Here is a 16,957-nt window from a genome sequence, read left to right as displayed (position 1 = left end):
AGGGTTGGGAAGTCATCACTGGAATAGCAAGCGAAATTTGAAATGCACAAGTTTATTCCAATTAATATTAAATCTTTAATTTTGCTGTTGATAAAAGTGAAGGACTGCCGATTGATACCATTAATAAAACACATTTTATATAAATCTATTGTAGATATGAAAAAATTGTAGGTATACCAAAAATATATAACAACCTAACCTAAAGCATCTTAAAAATAGAGTAAGATCGATATCTTGCACTAAACTCTAAAAGAATAACTATTATTTGACAGGTTTTCTGTCATTCTTTGATGGAAGTAGCTTTTTTCAGCCAAGCAGCAGAATTCTCACATTCCTTCGATGTTTGTGATGTGTTGTTTGACTTCTTATCCGCATCTGAAAATATTTTAGTTTTGAGAAGGACAGGTTTTATATATCTGTACTTTATAGAACAAAATAAAAAGAACTAGACTGGTACTTACCAAGTATTAGTTTGGCCAATTTTAATTTTGAAAATTTCTCCTTTTTCTTCATGCCCAAAAAATTAAATATCATTGCAAGCTCATTTGAAATCAGGGAGATCAGAGCTTGTTTTAAAACTCATAACTGCAGCCGCCGCCTGATCTTGCTATCTCACTGACCTAGCAAAATAATAAAAAACAAAGCATGATGTTGGTAGACTACACAACAATGGTTATGTTATATATTACCATAAAGCTCTACTTACAGTTCTTCAGTAATAATAATACCACAAAAAATTGCTGAAATGAAAGCACTGAAAGCAGTAAGCACAGCACACAAAATAATCAAAATAGACGCCAAGTCGCCGTATACCGTATAGCACCAACAAAAACAAGGCTGAAAAAATGGCAGACTACAAGCCTTCGAGACTCGACCGAGTCCGGCACTGCACGACCGCGAGTAGTTGCAGTTGCATTTCTTGCAGCCGTATTGTCAAATGAGATCTTATAAACAAATATATTATTTTTACGTTTTTGTAATTTTTTAACTTAGATGAATCCGTATTTGCTGTGATATTTTTTATTAAAATAGCGTTTCTTGTCTCTTTCGTGTCCAAAAATAATAAAAACAAGTTGATTTTAACGGTTCAATTCCGTTTTTTTAGGATTTGGCAACACTGACGTCGATGTAGACGTGCACAAAAATGTTGCCAATAAAATGTCCCCCAAAACACCACAAATCCTAAAAAACTAAATATTTTTCTTCTAAGTTGTCCAAAATTTAACTGTGTGCTATCTGGGCAAGCGCTAGATTAAAATTCAACCTCACCCTTCAATTTTTCTGAAGAAAGTGAGCAAGTGCTTCAGTCAATAAACGCATTACGGCATCAGATCATCAGATTCTTTGACATGACATTACCATTTACAATCTGACCAAACTATATCTATCGTACTAAATTGGCAGTGATAAGGCGGAAGCCGCACAACGCGATGGCTATTTTCCAATGCTAACTTGGAAATTCTTAAAAGATTATATTCTAGTTTTTCATATACCTCAAAAATGTCAGTCGTGTACGAACAATGCATGGTTGTTCTATTAGATATTTCCGGCTTGAAATACACCATTTTTTACAACAAAATTTCAACCTATTTATTCCATCAATTAATGAACCATGTGTAATGTCAATACCATTGATTTCTTGAAAATTTTTGCTTGGCTTTTGATATGGATTTCAAAACTGACAAACAAAATTCCTGTGTCAATTTACGACTTTCAGTAATGAACTAGAAAAAGATGTCAGGGCTAAACTGTACAACTACAATGGACAATCGCTTAGTGTTTCTACTGGGTCATCTATCATGTTCAAGTAAACCCAAGAAAATCCGACAAAATATCCACACCTTCTCGGAAAAAAAAAGACATCATTCATTAGCTTACTTTAAATAAGAATCACTTTCAGAAATATATGCTGCAAAAGGAACTATAGGAAATTGTACATTCATCATCTAACTTATATTGGTTTGATTGCACTCTTGCGTTTTCAATGAACGTATATATAACTAGCTATATATTGACTAAAATATTATTATTATTATCAAACTCCATAGAATTGGCATCGGGCAAGTAAAAAGGGTTCTAGCAAGACACAAACCCATTTTTAAAATGGGTGTCGTTGCAAGAGAGAATAAAAACAGTGGGTTATGAAAATTTGAGTAAGTGCATCGAATATATGATTTAAATAAAAAAGAAAAGTGGGAACTTGATAACATGAGTTATCTCACTAGCGAAGATCCAAGAATGCTGGCCCAGCAGAGTCCTATTTCTACATTCAAAAACGTAGTTTAACGGTGTCGAAAGGAGTTCTGTCTAGATATGTTATTGTAACAGACCATTTTAAAACGGTTGTAAATTTAAATAAGGTTTCAAAAAAATTCAACGGTCGTTCCGAGTAGTTAATTGGCGCAGTCAGTAGGATTTCCAGAAATTTTTCGTATCATCGATTAATTGGAAATCGTACCTATTGGTGATTAGTGTTTGGCAGAGTGGATTTCTGAAAATCGAAAACCTCAGTCTATCGAAGACCTGTACAGAACACGATCATCGGAAACAAGAAATCATATCGTCTAGTTTCGCAAGGACAAGAATTTTGTGAAGACCAATATCGCCGATCGAAGTCTTGTTCTTATAGAAGGGATGACCAGAACCGCCCCTTACCTAGTACTGTAAGTTGCAATTATTTGTTAATGTCGGAACTTAATGAAATAATTGATAATATTGAAACGTTAACTATCGATTTAAGTAATAATACACCTTCAACCAGCTCAGGTCAGAAAAATTATTTCGCAACTATTTTTGAAAAACATAATTTAGAATCAGACAGTCAATTTAGTGAATCTCTTATAAGTATCGCTACTTTTAAATCCGAATATCTCAACTGCGTTCCAGAATTCAATGGGAACCCAAACGATTTATCTAGATACCTAACTATTTGTCAAACTTTTATTGATAAATTTTATAATGATAGAGAACCTAACTCTTTCGAAAATATTTACTTGTTGAATTGTCTAATTAGTAAATTGAAGGGAAATGCAAAAGTCGTGATCAATCTTCAATCCACCGTCTTTCTTTGTCATTGCGAATTTACACTTTATAACCTAGCATGCATTAAGAAACAGTGGCGACGATAAAAATATTCGATATCAGGTGTCCTTCAGGGCGAATCGCTTAGCCCTTTACTTTTTCCCTTTTCTTGCGGATGCTGACGACTACTTTTCGTTAATGGGGTTTTAAAGCCTCTCTGTTGATGCGTTTCATACTCTCGACTTACTGATCTACGGATGTTTATCAGCGATTAACACTTCAACAATATTTAAATTATATCTCGAAATCAGAGCAACTCCTAAATGAAATAAGAATTGTAAAAAAAATCGTTAATATCTATAACCATTAATAAAGATGTTATAACAGAAAAAAATGCAAATCGAGAAACATTGCAGTTGCAGCTATTTAATTTGCCAATTGTCAATGTCCATTTTAACAGTTATCTCACAATTAAGATTGAATAATAACATTTTTCCGAAATTCTTCCATTAAGGCTGCGCTTACTTCATTAAAATTGAACACTAATTGTGCTTTTTAGGCTTATGTAATGTCTGAGGCGGATTTCGTAATGTGGAAATGTAATTTCTGATAAACAATAAATAATAATTTCAAAAAATATAAAATAAAATAGTAGAGAAACAGAGCATAGTAAAATTTTGTAAAATTCTCAGTTAGACCAACCAAACTTTTTTCGACTGCACTCTGAAAGTGTATTTTCATTTAACATTCCATTTAAACAGAGCAATTATCCCCACCTTTTCTGGCAATTAAAAAAAGAACAGAAACGCTCGGTTCGCCTGCAACAGACTTCACCTAAGATTTTCTTTTGTTTTTGTGCAAGTTCGTTAATTGAATGAGAGTAATTACCTCCCTTCTTGGCACCGGCCCGGAGGCGACCCGGACGATATTACCTCTTGCACTAAAAATAAGATTTCCTGGGCGTTAACAAATTTAGGGTCCTATTAAAAATGTTTTGTGGAAGCAATATTATAGCAGTTTACGAAATTTAGTCCCGTAAAATCAAATTTAGCACGCTTGACAAATGTGTATATTTCTTTGCAGGCACTTATTTCCTGCTGTACGATTTCATCGACTTTTTCGAGAAGGACGGCCCCAGTTTTTTGCAACGCGACAAGTATCACGACATCATCGATACCATCTTCAAGAATTTCACCAGGATGGAAAGGGAGGCCATAGTGTTTCAGGTAAACTAATAACACTTATCTTATTTGCTGTTGTACGCTATTTGATATAAGCAAGTTGATAAAATATAAAACTTATTAATGACATTTAAGCTGTAGGACGTCCTGTTGTACACGTTTGCTCAATTAATACTGATTAATAAGAAGTCCTCTGGGTACAAATTTCTTCATCTGTGATACCTGATACCTTCTTCACATGAGATGTAAAAAGATCTGTTCTCTGTGTCAACAGTATAGCAGAGATGATAGATAGGATACAAGTTTGAAATGAGAAATGAGTCTTAACGATTTTTCTATTTACATTTTTAGTGTTGCTTCTTGATCACCTTGTATTTATTTGGTTTTAAAATATTAATACACACAACTAAATTAGTAATATAAAGAAATCTACTTTAAATTTGTGACAAAGACTCTCAGTTCTAGTGTATTTAGAATTGCAATACTTGGGCCTGCAAATATTTTTGCAAATTTTTTAAAGGAGGTTCCACATGTTACCGTATTACTATCTCCAAATTTTCTGGATTTTTCCTGGTTGCTGACGTTTTACTAATTCTGCTGTTAGCTTAATTGGTGAAAGGTAAATAAAGACCTGAGTCGTTTGGTTGTTTAGAAATTTCTATGAATTCGCGAAATATTACGTAATTAAAATACGAACTAATTTGATTTCAAAAATACCTAGAGAGAGAGAAAGAGAGAAATACATATAAATAATACAAAGTATGCATTACAGACATGTAGTGTTCGATGTAAAGTCTGTTCATAGAAAGTGACTAACTGATACGAATTAAGGAAAGACCCGGGCAAGCTGTAAGAATGAAATATGGCCGAACAGGTCCGTACTTTGCTTAGAATTTAATTATTTGGGGTTTTGTTAGGAAAGATATTAAACAATATTTATTCTTTTATGTATGTATTTATGCTTAAATCTAAAATAAAATTACTAATTATTTTTATTACCTACCTGCCACATTTAACATCGGTTTCATCTTTTTCAAGCCTACTAATTAAGATATCTAATGTAGGCACGCTTTGTTCCTCGTGTAACTGGTAAATTTTCATAACTTTCATCTACATTCGAGAAAACGTCAGCATCGCTTCTTTTTTCTTCGCTGAAATGGGATTATTCACAATTTTCCATACATATGATGTTGGAATTTTCGTCAATGTGGCCGTTTCTTCTAAAGATGCTTACTTGCTGGCACCACGTTTAATGAGAGTCAAATAAACATTGTTTATAACTTCCTTAGTCTCAATAGAATAGTGTTTTCTACATTTGGGCGGGAGCATCTCCTGAGATACACTAGACTCGCACATATTTTGCATAATTCGCACCCGATTCAACACACGCTGTATTACACACGAAATAAAAATGATTACTGATATACTTAAACTAAGTAATATACCAAACCAAAGAATATTAAACACAGGTAGGTATAAAATTATTTTCTATTACGGACCACAATTTTACCTGCATTTAAATTCCGAAACTTTAGGTAATAATCGTGTTGCATTGTATGTTAATGACCACCATTGGATAATCCCATTCAAAAACAATTGGTCACTTTCTTATATCTGTGAACAGACCATACCTAACGTATTCAAAAAGAGTAGACCTGAATTAAATTTTAGTTTTGGTTAATTTATCTGCAATATCTTAAAATTGCAAAATCGGCTAGGAATTAAGGTATGTAGAGTAATAGAATAGAGTGAAAAGAACACTTCTCGATGCTACTACAAGAACATCGTCCAAAATCTCATCCATATATAGCAAAGTGACAATTGTCCATAGTAAAAGACAACTAATGTATAGATAATTGTCTTTCTCTCTGTACTAAAACTGATTAAATTTTACCTACATTCAAACATTTATAAAAACATTATGGTTGTGAAAGTGCAAATTCCAGAAATTACTTGACAATGGAAAAAGTTTTCTTCAACTTTGACTGCAATGTAAACTTCGTGAAATCCTTGTTTTCCCCAAAGAAACTTCAACGGGCTACTGTAATTCTATTTGCAAATCTTGTGAAATCGAACTTGTTCACGTTTCACCAATCATCCTGATGGCCTCTGCAGAGGTACGGTTGCCTTCAACCCAAAGTCAAATTCAAAAATTTAAAAAACGAACCTCACCACAAGTGGAACCATCAATCTACTCTCAACTAACCAAAACTTACCAAACAGTGTGGTGAATTTATCATCGCACCAACTTTCTGAAACTGAACAATCAAACAAACCTTAACAGAAGAAGCCAGTAGAACGATTGGCAAAGCAGCATATTCGCTTCATCAACAACCAATGCAACAAGAACGTTTTCAATGTGTAAATGAATCCAAACAACTATTGTACTCACATTAGACAAATTTTACCACTAATTTTGTTAAAATTTGGCAGCGTATGGAACAATAAAGGGCGTAAAGCATAAATGGAATTTATACTGTGACTTTCCCGTGCTATTTAAATTGCCATATAATCCGGTCAATAATTTTCGGCGGTCGTGAAACGCTAACAAACCGTAGATTTAATTCCGAATAATTTTGTTTTTGTCAGAGTGCGAAAAACAAATTCAAACATACGTAAATTTTATTTAATGGCGGTCGCGAAAATTGGTACATTAAACAATTTATGCTGTAATTGGTTGCGAGCTTCGTTGCTTCAACGTGGATGACTAAATATCCGTTTAACTAAACGATTTCGTTTTTCATTCTAGTATACCGACTGGGAACATATTAACGACGGCTACCTCAATCAAAAAATGGTTGGAAACGTGGTGGGAGATTATTTCTTCGTGTGTCCGATGAACGAGTTCGCCGAAGTCGCTGCTGAAAGGGGAATGAAAGTTTACTACTACTATTTTACACATGTAAGTATGAATATAGAATAATAGTATACTGTACAACGCGAACGGGATAACGTATGAACCATTAGTCGTGGAAGGTGCTATATACCATACACAAGTTTTTCAATTTTAATTGCGCTGGAGATATTAGCCCTCTTGTGTCCCTAATAGGAACCATGTAGTTTCTTGCAGTAATAAAATGTAATGCACGGAGTTCTACGGGGGTCCATTATGACGCCATCATTGTTTTTAATTTATATTAATGATCTCTTTGCAGATGACTCTACATTCAAAACATCAAACAAGTTTTCAACAAACGTAAATATTTCGGAAGAAACATATTGCTTATTTAGTAAAGCGACTCTCAAGTGTCAACTTTTTGTTTTTTGTGAAAAATTTAATCGGAAAGGATTACCTAGTTTCGAGCCATAATGCTATTTTTCATTCAATTTTGTCATATGCCGTTATACTATGGGCAAACTCAATGGATCCCATAAAAAATTTTCCTATGCAAAAAAGAGCAATCAGAATTATATCTAACGCAGGATTTAGAGACCATTGTCAACCGCCGCTTCAGAATCTTAGGGTTATGCCACCGGTGTCGGTATACATTTATCACACGGTAGTAAAAAAGTCATAACTCAAAAAATATGTTAGCAGTTCACTCAGATAATCATAAATACCTGAATTCCTCCTCAAATTTGTTTTGAACTAGGAAGTTTAAATACACTACAAGCATTAAAAATTCTCTTGACCTAAGTTTATATAACCTAACTCCAAATCAAGTCTGAGACTTGCTATTTAGAAATATTAAAAACAAATTTTTTTTTTCTTTTTTTTTACTCTGTAGAGGCATACACATATTCGTGATGGTGGTCACTATTTGGTCGTGTTCGTTATCTTCCTTTTTTTTATTTTTATTCCTGTTTGTTTTTATATGTTTTGTATTACGTTGTTATACCTATTATTATTGTAGATTTCATCTAATCGTAGGTGTGTATGTATAAGTATATATGTATATTTTTTCTTTTGTACTTAGACGTGCAGTAGACTAAGATCCGTATCCCTGAAACTGAACATTACTTCAGATACATTAAAATCCGAGAATCTTTAACCAAATCTTCTTATTTTCATTGAAAAATGCCGGAATAAAGCCTTACGCCTACGACAAATAAACTTGTCAGGAGTTGCCGAATACAGTCACGAAAGCGACCATAAAATTTTATTCGATTAAACTAAAATTCTTACACGTAATCAGTTCTTCCAACAATAGTAAACCTGAGAATCTATAGAAATTTATAAGCAACCAGTTAAACTTAACCGCGACTCACCAATATGGGAATCAATGATCCGACATACAATCAGATACAGAGTAAAATGCGAGCCAGTTTTGAGTCAAGCTCTAAAGAAGCCAAGAGGATGACTGGCGAAATGTTAGCAAGTTCGACTCAAAAATAACCGAAGCAGGGGGAATCCGGAAGTTTTGTAAATATTAATATTTTTATTATAACATTCTTTCCAACTGTTAATTTATAACAAGTACTTCACTGCACTAGCGATATCGATACCAATTTTTCTGTTGTTGAAAGTAAAACTTTAAAAAGGAAGATCTGTAGGTAGGTAGTAGGCCGGAGTCATTCGATGATAAAAATGCCGCGTCTTTAGGCTTGTGTAATAGCCTTTCAAATTTTTCGATTCCATATATGAGACGAGGACATCAATTTCGAACTTTCTGTGTCTTGTTTTTTTTGTGCTGCCGTAGACAATATCATCCTGATTGAACATAGAGAGCGCGAGAGAGTAACATACTATTTTTTAAAATGTTATTCACGTCACATCAAAAATAACTCGCAAATTTCTAACATTGTCTTGAATGTCTACTTAAGAATGTTACTTAAGAAATTTCGAAACAAATGCATAGCGTGATCACTTGACCCCATATAATGTAAAACTGGTAACAGTGTTTCGCTACTTATTGAATCAAAGACTTTTGAATAATTTAATCACCTGTAGACCGAATCATCACAGTCCTGACGGTTGATTATTATTTATCATTTTCTTCAGAATTTTGGAAATCATTTGTGTTTTTTTAAAATCTTCATTCATTCATTTATTTTATGATTTTTCCGTACAGAAATTAATTATATGAGTCAATAATATTAAAAGAAACGGAGAGCCAAGTTGGAACATACAAATATTTAAACCACCAGCACCAGTTGACCAAATTTCGCTTAAACTTTAAATATAAATTCAGAAACGACTTTCTTCAACTTACAAATTTCACTCACTTATGTAAACAAATATGGCCACCAGACAGTTTGGAGCTGTTCAATTATAAAGCAACAAGAATTACAAAAAGAACAATATTAACAAAATTCGCTAACAGAAATTCTATAAGAATATTATGTACCGATGTACCCCTGTCGGCATCGAAGCCTAATGGAAATGGAAGAAAATACACGTGTATCTATGTGAAGACCTAAGGAGAATGCGTTTCCATCTGCTGGGCTTAACAAAACCGCTATTGAAACAGTGGATTCTACTCAAAGAGACGAACCTAGATAAAGAGCTATAGCTATAGAGAGCGTCACAATTGATCTTCTCCCAAATCTTCAGTCTTGGATCTTGAAGTCAAACTTGCATTTTCCTTGGCGGTATTATTTTATATTTTCATGCATCGTATCAGAGGAGAGTAAGAAATATAATTTATCGTTGAAGCCTGTTAATGACTGAACCTAATTTTTAATGGAAAAATAAAATATTTGAAAACGGGTAAGGATGTGAACATGTCATGTCAGCTACGAAATTATTTAAAAAAATGTGATAAATCTCAAGAATATTTTATTTAAATTTTGAAAATTATTTTCGTTCGAAATAATAAATTACCAGTTTATTTGGTAAATTAAAGAGAATTATAGACATTAAAGTGGAACTTAACATTTCCCCATATAACACTTTTTTGGATTCTATCTAACTATCTAATGACGTAAAATACGTCCGACCTTTGCAATTATTTTTCTTTAAAATACATTTTTTTCGCTGGCAAAGTAAGCAATCTCAACTGCCCCACCCATGACTTCGCAAAAATCCTTTTTAACAACTGCGAAATTATTTAAATATCTGAATACCCCCTTATAGGATATTCTGGTTATAATTTTTTTGGGAAAGTTTTGGGGACTATACTATCAATTTGCTGCATGAGTGAGGTAACTAACTAAAAAATATAACTACAATAAATAATGTTAAAATTCTTAATGATATAAAGTTACGATGGAAAGTAATAGTTGGTCAGATATAGAATTTAAAAAAAAATCATAAAATATCTAGTGGCAGATTTGAACAAAAACTCATAAACGTCAAAGTTCAATCATTTCAGGACCTAGTAAATTTAATCACAAAATGCAAAGAACAGTCACAATTTTTTAAAATATATAAAGTTCGTGAAGACAATAATTGAATAAATCAAGAAAAGCTTGACAAAGTTAAACGGAAGCGATAAAATATGTATAAAATATATAAACAATTGATCCCCGTAACCTGATCATAGAAAATGAATTCTAAACTAACCAAAGCTAACCAAAACTCTAAAACCAAGTCAATAATAAGATAAAAAATCAGCATTTTAACAATCAGCGGGGTTTTATTAATCGCTTCCCTCAACATACCTAATCAAAAGGAAATTGCTAATCACGTTAAGGATCATTTTACCACCATCGGTGCTGGTATTGTTTGGGACTTGGAAAACCTGATCACCATCGAAAGACACAACGGTATTGAAAAATTTGAAGAGGTTAGAATTGATTATTAAATTGACGACGTCACAGTCAGGGACATATTTAAAATAAAATATAATAAAAATTTTAACTTTAAAATTTATTTTATTTATGGTACGGTATTGTAATAGGTGAATGATGTTAGATACTAAGGGTTAACTGTTTGTGGAAGTTGGAACTAGTAAATACTGATTATCAAGTAGTACCTATGATTATTTATAGAAAAAAAATACTAAGGATATAATGTAAATTGTTCTATGTCTCGCTTTATATATCCACCTCCAATATGCGGCAATTGAACAAATTTTTAACGGTTGCAAGCAAATTAACCAAAACAAAAGGGTACAGGTCTGGTGTGATTCTTAGACGAACAACTAAGTTATACAATGAACTAAATATCTTTAAGCTCACTTCTGCAAATAAAACTATGTAAATTAATCTTCAAAGTGCTAAATAACAGACGAGAATTACAAACAATATATACCAGATTAAAACAAGAATGAAAATAGGAACGCAACATCCAATTATTAACTCATCTAAAGCTTTCAATGATTTACCAAGAGATGTATAGTCTCCAAATGAAACGAGTTTCCTCGTTAAAAAACGTAAAAAGTATATTCTTAGTATACATAATGGGTTAGTAATTTATTTATATATTTATAACGACGCTGTAACTCAATTAAATTTGGTTTTCTCAAGGCCAAAGCTTTAAGCACTGCTTAGAGCTATTTGTTAAAACACCATCATTGTATATACAGGGTTACTCAAAAGTCGCGCCATATATCTCATGAATTATTAGACTTAAATTCGTGAAATGTGGTGGTATACGGGGGTTTCCAATTAGGCTGGATCCAATGGTGACATAGCCTACATTTCCAGATTTATGTTTTTTTTTCCTGAGCCACCGAACTTTATAATTTCAAATAGAAAGGTTATGTTTTTATTTCATTTTTGGATTGCTGTTAAAATTTTAAACATTTTTCATAACCAAATTCAACCGTTTTTGCAGGAATCACAAAAGTTATTAATGATTTAATTAATAAACTAAAATTTAATTTATGAACGACAAAATTAATGATTTTAACGAATTGGTAAACTTAAATTACAATAAAAAAATACTAGGTTTGTTAAAGATCGACCAACGACTGGGCGACCAAACACTAAAACGAACTACGAAAATTTCTAAATGTTTTATTGTCAACTATATTCAATCCACAAACGTAGACAACACAATTAGCCATCAGTGAGAAGAATTTTGGCAAAAAATAAGTATAAGCCATAAAAGGTACATCTCCTCTTGGAGATGATCCAGATCGGCGCATGAAATTGGAAATAAAAATTGAAATTTCTCAAGTTACATATGGCTTTGTAAATCGAAGTTACCGATATTGGTGAAATGAAAATCCTCATTGTATGATAACTAAATGTATGGGCAGGAATAATTGGTGCAATCCAAAAAGGAATGCAAATACACCCTTTATTGAACTGAGGTGACTTTTACTTGATGAAAATCCATTTAACAAAATAAGTAAGGACTAAAAGTTCAGATTTTCACAAAATTATATATTTTCACATGGCAATTGTTTCGACAACACCGTGTATTTATCAAATGTAATATTTACAAACTACCCGTTACTATATATAACGAAAAATGACAATAAAACCTTAACTAATGTTATAACTTAACTAATTGGTCGTTTAGCAATACATTTGAATATCTCATTATGTTAATTTCTAAGACTTCCAATTGTGGTAAAAAATGTGTTTTTCTGTGTTTAAGTGTCTAATCTAGACTATTGATTTTAAACGCTCTTTTATGTTTGTTAATGCCTTTCATGAAGGATCTACCTGTTTGTCCAATATAAATTTTAGGACAAGATCCGCATTTCAATCTGTAGGCACCTGATTTTTGAGATTTTCGACATTTCGTTTTATTGTTTTTTAAAAATTTTCCTATTGTGTTGTTAGTTCTGAAAGCTATTTTTAAACCACATTTTAACAAATGTTTTGGTTAGTTATTGTTTTAAATTGTTCGTGTTCTGTATTAGGTTTCGGATAAATGGAGTTGACTGTGGTCTGGACTTATTTTTTTAAGTTTATTGTGGATCAGTGCAAATTGTTTAATAAAATTAAGTTCTTTGTTGAAATTTTCCGTTGAGAGTGGCGTATTAAGAAGTCTGTGTATAAAAGAATGAAATGCAGCCATTTTGTTTGTATAAGGGTGATTTGAGCTGTTATGTACGACTGTGTCCGTGTGTGAAGGTTTATGGTAAATGCAAAAATCTAATTTGTTTTGCGTTTTTGTAATAGTTAAGTCTAAAAAATTAATAGAGTTATCCTGCTCAATCTCGATAGTGAATTTTATACTATTATGAAATGAGTTAATGTAATTTAAAAAAGAATTCATTGCCTGTCCGTTCTAACAAAGCAAGCAAAAACATCATCCACAGATCTATACCACCATAGAAAATTTTTACTTAAAGGATGTTCTAGTATGCTATTTTCCAAATTATCAATAAAAATCTCGGCTAACAAAGGACTAAGTGGGTTTTTCATAATCAAACCTTCGTTAGAGATGTAAATCTGTAAGCAATCTAATAAATCTTGTTTCGCCAATGGGTTAATCTGTTTTCGGGTGAAGGCGAAATCTACTAAATCTATCACATCCATAGGTGGAATACTGGGAAATAAGTTTTGTACATCAAAAAACAATAGTGTTGCGTTAGAAGGGATTTTGATATCTTTAATTTTGTTGATTAATCCAAAAGAATTTTTTATTGCGAATTTTGGTTTAAAATCTGTGTGGAATTTTAAAATATTTACTAATTTGGTTGGGAGTTTAACTGCTGGAGGCATTACATTAGACACGACTGGTCCAATGGGCATATCTTGTTATGTAATTTAACTAAATAATATATTTTCGGAATTTGTGGATTCATAATTTTTAAAAAATACTTGTCTTTGTCACTAAATAGTGTGGAGTTAGTTTTATAATATTATAAATAAAAGAAATCCACACAACAGTAAATTCTATTTATCCGAAACTTAATACAGAATACGAATAATTTAAAACAATTACATACATAGCAGAACCCAGTAAAAAAGTTTCAAAATATTTGTCAAAATGTGGTTTCAAAATAGCTTTCAGAACTACCAACACAATAAGAATTTTTTTTAAAAACAAAAGGAAATGTCTAAAATCTGAAAAATCAGGTGTTTGCAGGTTGGAATGTCTTATCCTAAAATTTATATTGGACAAACAGGTAGATTCTTCAAGAAGCGCATTAACGAATATAAAAGAGCGTTTAACAACAATAGACCAGGTTATAATTATGCTACATATTTAAACATAGAAAAACACATTTTTGACTACAATTTTCATATTTTCAATACAGCCAAAAAAAGTAGAAAATTAAATTTAATGGAAGCCATGGAGATTAACAAAATGAGACATTCAAATGATTTAATACCTCTCCATTATTGAACTTAAATTTTCACAACATTAATTAAGGTTTTATTGCCATTTTTCGATATATATAGTAGCAGGTAGTTTGTAAATATTACATTTGATAAAGACACGGTGTTGTCGAAACAATTGTCATGTGAATATGTATATAACTTCGTGAAAATCTGAACTTTTAGTTCTTATTTATTTTTTTATACCCTTTATATTTGAAATAAGAAAGTGGCTTATAAGAAAATACATAAATATGGCAACGTCTCATATGTCACCACTCTGTCCAGCCTGGATAGAAACCCTCGTATACTAAATCTTATCAATTTACCTATTATAATTCCTGAGATATATGAATGTTGTGCGTTGTTAAAGATTTGTTTAAAAAAATGTTTTTCAAATTTCTAGGACCTTCCGTTTCTCTAATACCGTACCGCGTAGCCCTTACTGTTTCAGCGAGTATATAGTGTTTCAAGTACTTTTTTCGCCCACCAAATTCATTTCACCTATTCAAAAATGCAAGCCGGGGATGGGCTTTAAACCATCTCGAAAACTAATTCTCATTCAATCCGCCGAATCCTTATGCCAATCCCAAATCTTCCATACTTATTTACACAGCCGGCAACATTTTAGATGCGTCCCAAACCGTAACCTTTTCCGTGACTGGAAGTTAAAAATAACTAAACCGTTCACGTAGCTACCTCCTAACCCCTTTAATTCCGGTAATTGTACAGAATAAAGATATATTTCCAGTGTTTCGCTCTTTATGACTTTAACTGCCGCCCGTAAAGCCACCTTCTCACAACGATGCCAATAGCACACAACTGGAAAGCAAATTATTTTGAAATCATAAATAATGACGGACCGTCGGCTTTTTAAATGCAAGAACTGCCGTTAAACATGCAACGCTCACGGCCCTTGTTAAGGCAAGCCGTACACGCTCCCACATATCGGAAGTCTTTCAGCTTTTAACACTCAAGGGATGTATGTTTGAGAACTGCTGTTAGATAAAATAGTAATCCTTGGGCAGTGAAAATTATTGATATTTGGGCACTTTGAGCCTCGTTTGCCTAGAACACTTAACGAGAACTAGGCATATTCTGAGACAATTCTGCAGTAGAAATGGCGCATCCAAACTTGTTGATGATCGGTCAGTGGTCAAGTTGTTTGGTGAAGGCCGCAAAGTCATTGGTTAAAGACACTATTCTAAATCTCGAGCATGCGCATTTCGAATGGATCTTCTCATTTTTTTTTATAATTATACCTATCTCAAATATCTATATGCGAATACCTTACCATTTTATTTCTATAATCACATTCAGATCTATTTCCCGAACTCTCGGCTTATTAGATGTGCTCATATCTATAACAACTGTTTTCCTGATCAGCGAAGATACGGACTTATTATACTTAGCCTAAATTTGTTTAAATGAAACGTATACAAAATTTTGTACGTACATATATGTAATTTTGTAAAATTAACAGTTATCAACCTATCCCAATAAAAAATGCTATCCATTAATTGATTCCTCTTAAATCTATTGTTCAAATATAAGCTTCAGAACCAAATTAAAAAAAAGTTTGTTCGATTCTATAGGACAAATAAATCTTATGGATAGAAGTTAATTTTAAATAATTTATACTACACAACTTGTTAAATTGGTGGGTTTTATGGACAACCCCTTTTCCAATTAAAATAACACTGTCTGAGTCGTCTAACTTACCGTAAATTTTGTCTATGGACACCGTTTAGACGCGTTGACTAAATACAAATTACACAAAGTAGAGAGTTTATGCAATGATTCATTTTTTCTTATTTCTTTTTTGATCGGCACTGCGTAAGATTCTTAGAAGTGGCTTGCAAAATGCTCAGAACTCATGTATACCGCATCTGCAAATACGACCAAATTTGCGAATGTTTCAACCCGTCAACCTGGTTGAAACTCCATCAAATTCCTGAAGTTCGGTTTGGGCCCTTAGCTTATAAACTAAATATTTATCGGATAAACTGATTAGGCCTTGCTACGTAAGCATATAAGATCTGAGTTGATGTGAAAAATTCCAAATTGTAAGGGTGTTGATACTTTTTCTCTGTTGCATATTAATATTACTTCTATGGAGAATCTCTCTTCTCTACTTACTCATTATGTTAAAGTCTTAATAAGGTGGTTATGTAAATTTAACTGCCATCTATCCCCGGTAGAAATCCTCTCTATAAAGAGGAACACAACTGAGGCTACCTAAGCGACTGGCTCTGCATGGAACAAATATTCTTATGTCTCACGGACTAGTCTGGTGTATATGGGGCTCTTTCAAGGCACAGATATCTGTGCCACTGAGGATCCACCACAGAAACAGTATAGTGCTTTACGTTTGTTTTCCTCATAGACTCTTAAAGGTGGATGTTACTCATATTAATTGGTAAAATTTCTTGTAGGAATGGCTTTCATTTACTCAGTAGTAAATAGTCAAAATTAGGAAAACCATAAATTTTTTTTTTCTCGCATACATCTATTGAAACAGCTTAATTAATATTCTCAGATCAACCAAGTACAGAATATCTTTCTTTTGCCGAATTCAGTTTTGTATATCGTATAGCATGTTCGAAGGTTTCACTCAATTTTATGAAAATTGTGACTTAACCACTTAT

General features: G+C 32.5%; 1 protein-coding gene across 1 annotated transcript in view; it reads left to right on the top strand.

Annotated features, from left to right (window-relative positions):
- The window catches only part of LOC132701517 (acetylcholinesterase), a 305,958-nt gene that overhangs the window by 178,434 nt on the left and 110,567 nt on the right, over positions 1–16,957 (top strand). Inside the window, exons 2-3 of the mRNA XM_060669498.1 lie at positions 4,105–4,247; positions 6,952–7,104. Of these exons, the coding sequence (XP_060525481.1) occupies positions 4,105–4,247; positions 6,952–7,104 (296 nt within the window). The remainder of the gene's footprint in view (positions 1–4,104; positions 4,248–6,951; positions 7,105–16,957) is intronic.

The sequence above is a fragment of the Cylas formicarius genome, unplaced genomic scaffold, assembly GCF_029955315.1.
Source record: "Cylas formicarius isolate icCylForm1 unplaced genomic scaffold, icCylForm1.1 PGA_scaffold_4__25_contigs__length_36172078, whole genome shotgun sequence".
Lineage (NCBI taxonomy): Eukaryota > Metazoa > Arthropoda > Insecta > Coleoptera > Brentidae > Cylas > Cylas formicarius.
Note: the sequence above shows the minus strand (reverse complement) of the source record. Positions and strands in the feature narration are given on the sequence as shown.